Raw genomic sequence first — 1,180 nt, 5'->3', positions numbered from 1 at the left:
CGCGGAGTCAGACGTGGATCAAGTAGACATAGTGTGTAAACTTTCATTTATTTTTTATATTGCAAACATTTGCACTGTTATCAGTATTTGCACACTATTTTATATTATTTTTTGACAATCTTTAAAGTCATTATTCAATACATTGTTATTGTTAAATAAATATCGTCAAATAATCGAGATCTCAATTTCAGTGAAAATCGTGATTATCATTTTTGCCATAATCGAGCAGCCCTAGGTAATCTCCAAATATCATGAATAGTCACAACTTTTAAAAATTTTACTATCCATTAGTATCCACGAATACATCCGCTGAAGCACAAAGCAAGTTTGAAGAAGAAATTAGCCAACTCTCACATTCAGCTTATTCCAAGACATTGCAGGAGACTTGAATAAATCATCAACAGTATTTCACACTTTTTGTGTGTTTTTTTTACATATTGAACGCAGTGATTTTCCACAGGGGGAAATGTAATATGTAATGTCTTATGAATGAGTGTTGGTGGCCAAAGTCAAAAAGTGGCAATATAGCAAATGACTATTTCTGAATGTCAGTGTTGCAAATAAAATATGTCTTTAGAATCAAGTGCACATTTTGCGAACTGGACACTAGTTGAGGGCAGGAGTATTAAATAACATAAAACTCAGTGGCAGGTGGATTAGATCAAGTCCAGTGACGATGTTTTGGATCTTGGTTGTGTGTTTCAGATGCTGAGGGACTGGGTTGCAATCGAAAGCGACTCCAGCAATGTCCAAAAGAGACCAGAGCTGCACCGTATGATGGAGACTGTGGCTCAGAAACTCCAGTTGATGGGGGGGACTTTACAGCTGGTGGATATCGGAGAACAAGAAGTCAGTGAAAGAACCACCTATCTTTGCAATATTATCCCTCCCTGCTCTTTAGAAGTGCTTGTTGATATTGGAGCTTTGTATCTAATTGTCAGTGTAATTGGCTGGTAAATGTGGTGGATTTCTCACAGAGGTCAGCTCATTGGCAAACTTCAAAAAAAGCAGGAGAGGGCTCAGGACTAGCTTTGCCTTCTTATTACTGACTGGGCCACAACAAAGCCACTTTCCACACTCATTAAACACACTGTGTGTGTGTGTGTGTGTGTGTGTGTGTGTGTGTGTGTGTGTGTGTGTGTGTGTGTGTGTGTGTGTGTGTGTGTGTGTGTGTGTGTGT

At 38.8% G+C, this 1,180-nt stretch overlaps 1 protein-coding gene across 1 annotated transcript in view; it reads left to right on the top strand.

Annotated features, from left to right (window-relative positions):
- The window catches only part of LOC102202765 (beta-Ala-His dipeptidase-like), a 4,352-nt gene extending 3,321 nt beyond the window's left edge, over nt 1-1,031 (top strand). The window contains exon 3 of the mRNA XM_005753922.2: nt 706-1,031. Within this exon, the coding sequence (XP_005753979.1) occupies nt 706-957 (252 nt within the window). The 3' untranslated portion in view covers nt 958-1,031. The remainder of the gene's footprint in view (nt 1-705) is intronic.
- Nucleotides 1,032-1,180: the final 149 nt, after the last annotated feature.

This window comes from Pundamilia nyererei, unplaced genomic scaffold (genome assembly GCF_000239375.1).
Source record: "Pundamilia nyererei isolate P.nyererei 1_Seehausen unplaced genomic scaffold, PunNye1.0 scaffold00478, whole genome shotgun sequence".
Taxonomy (NCBI): Eukaryota; Metazoa; Chordata; class Actinopteri; order Cichliformes; family Cichlidae; genus Pundamilia; species Pundamilia nyererei.
Note: the sequence above shows the minus strand (reverse complement) of the source record. Positions and strands in the feature narration are given on the sequence as shown.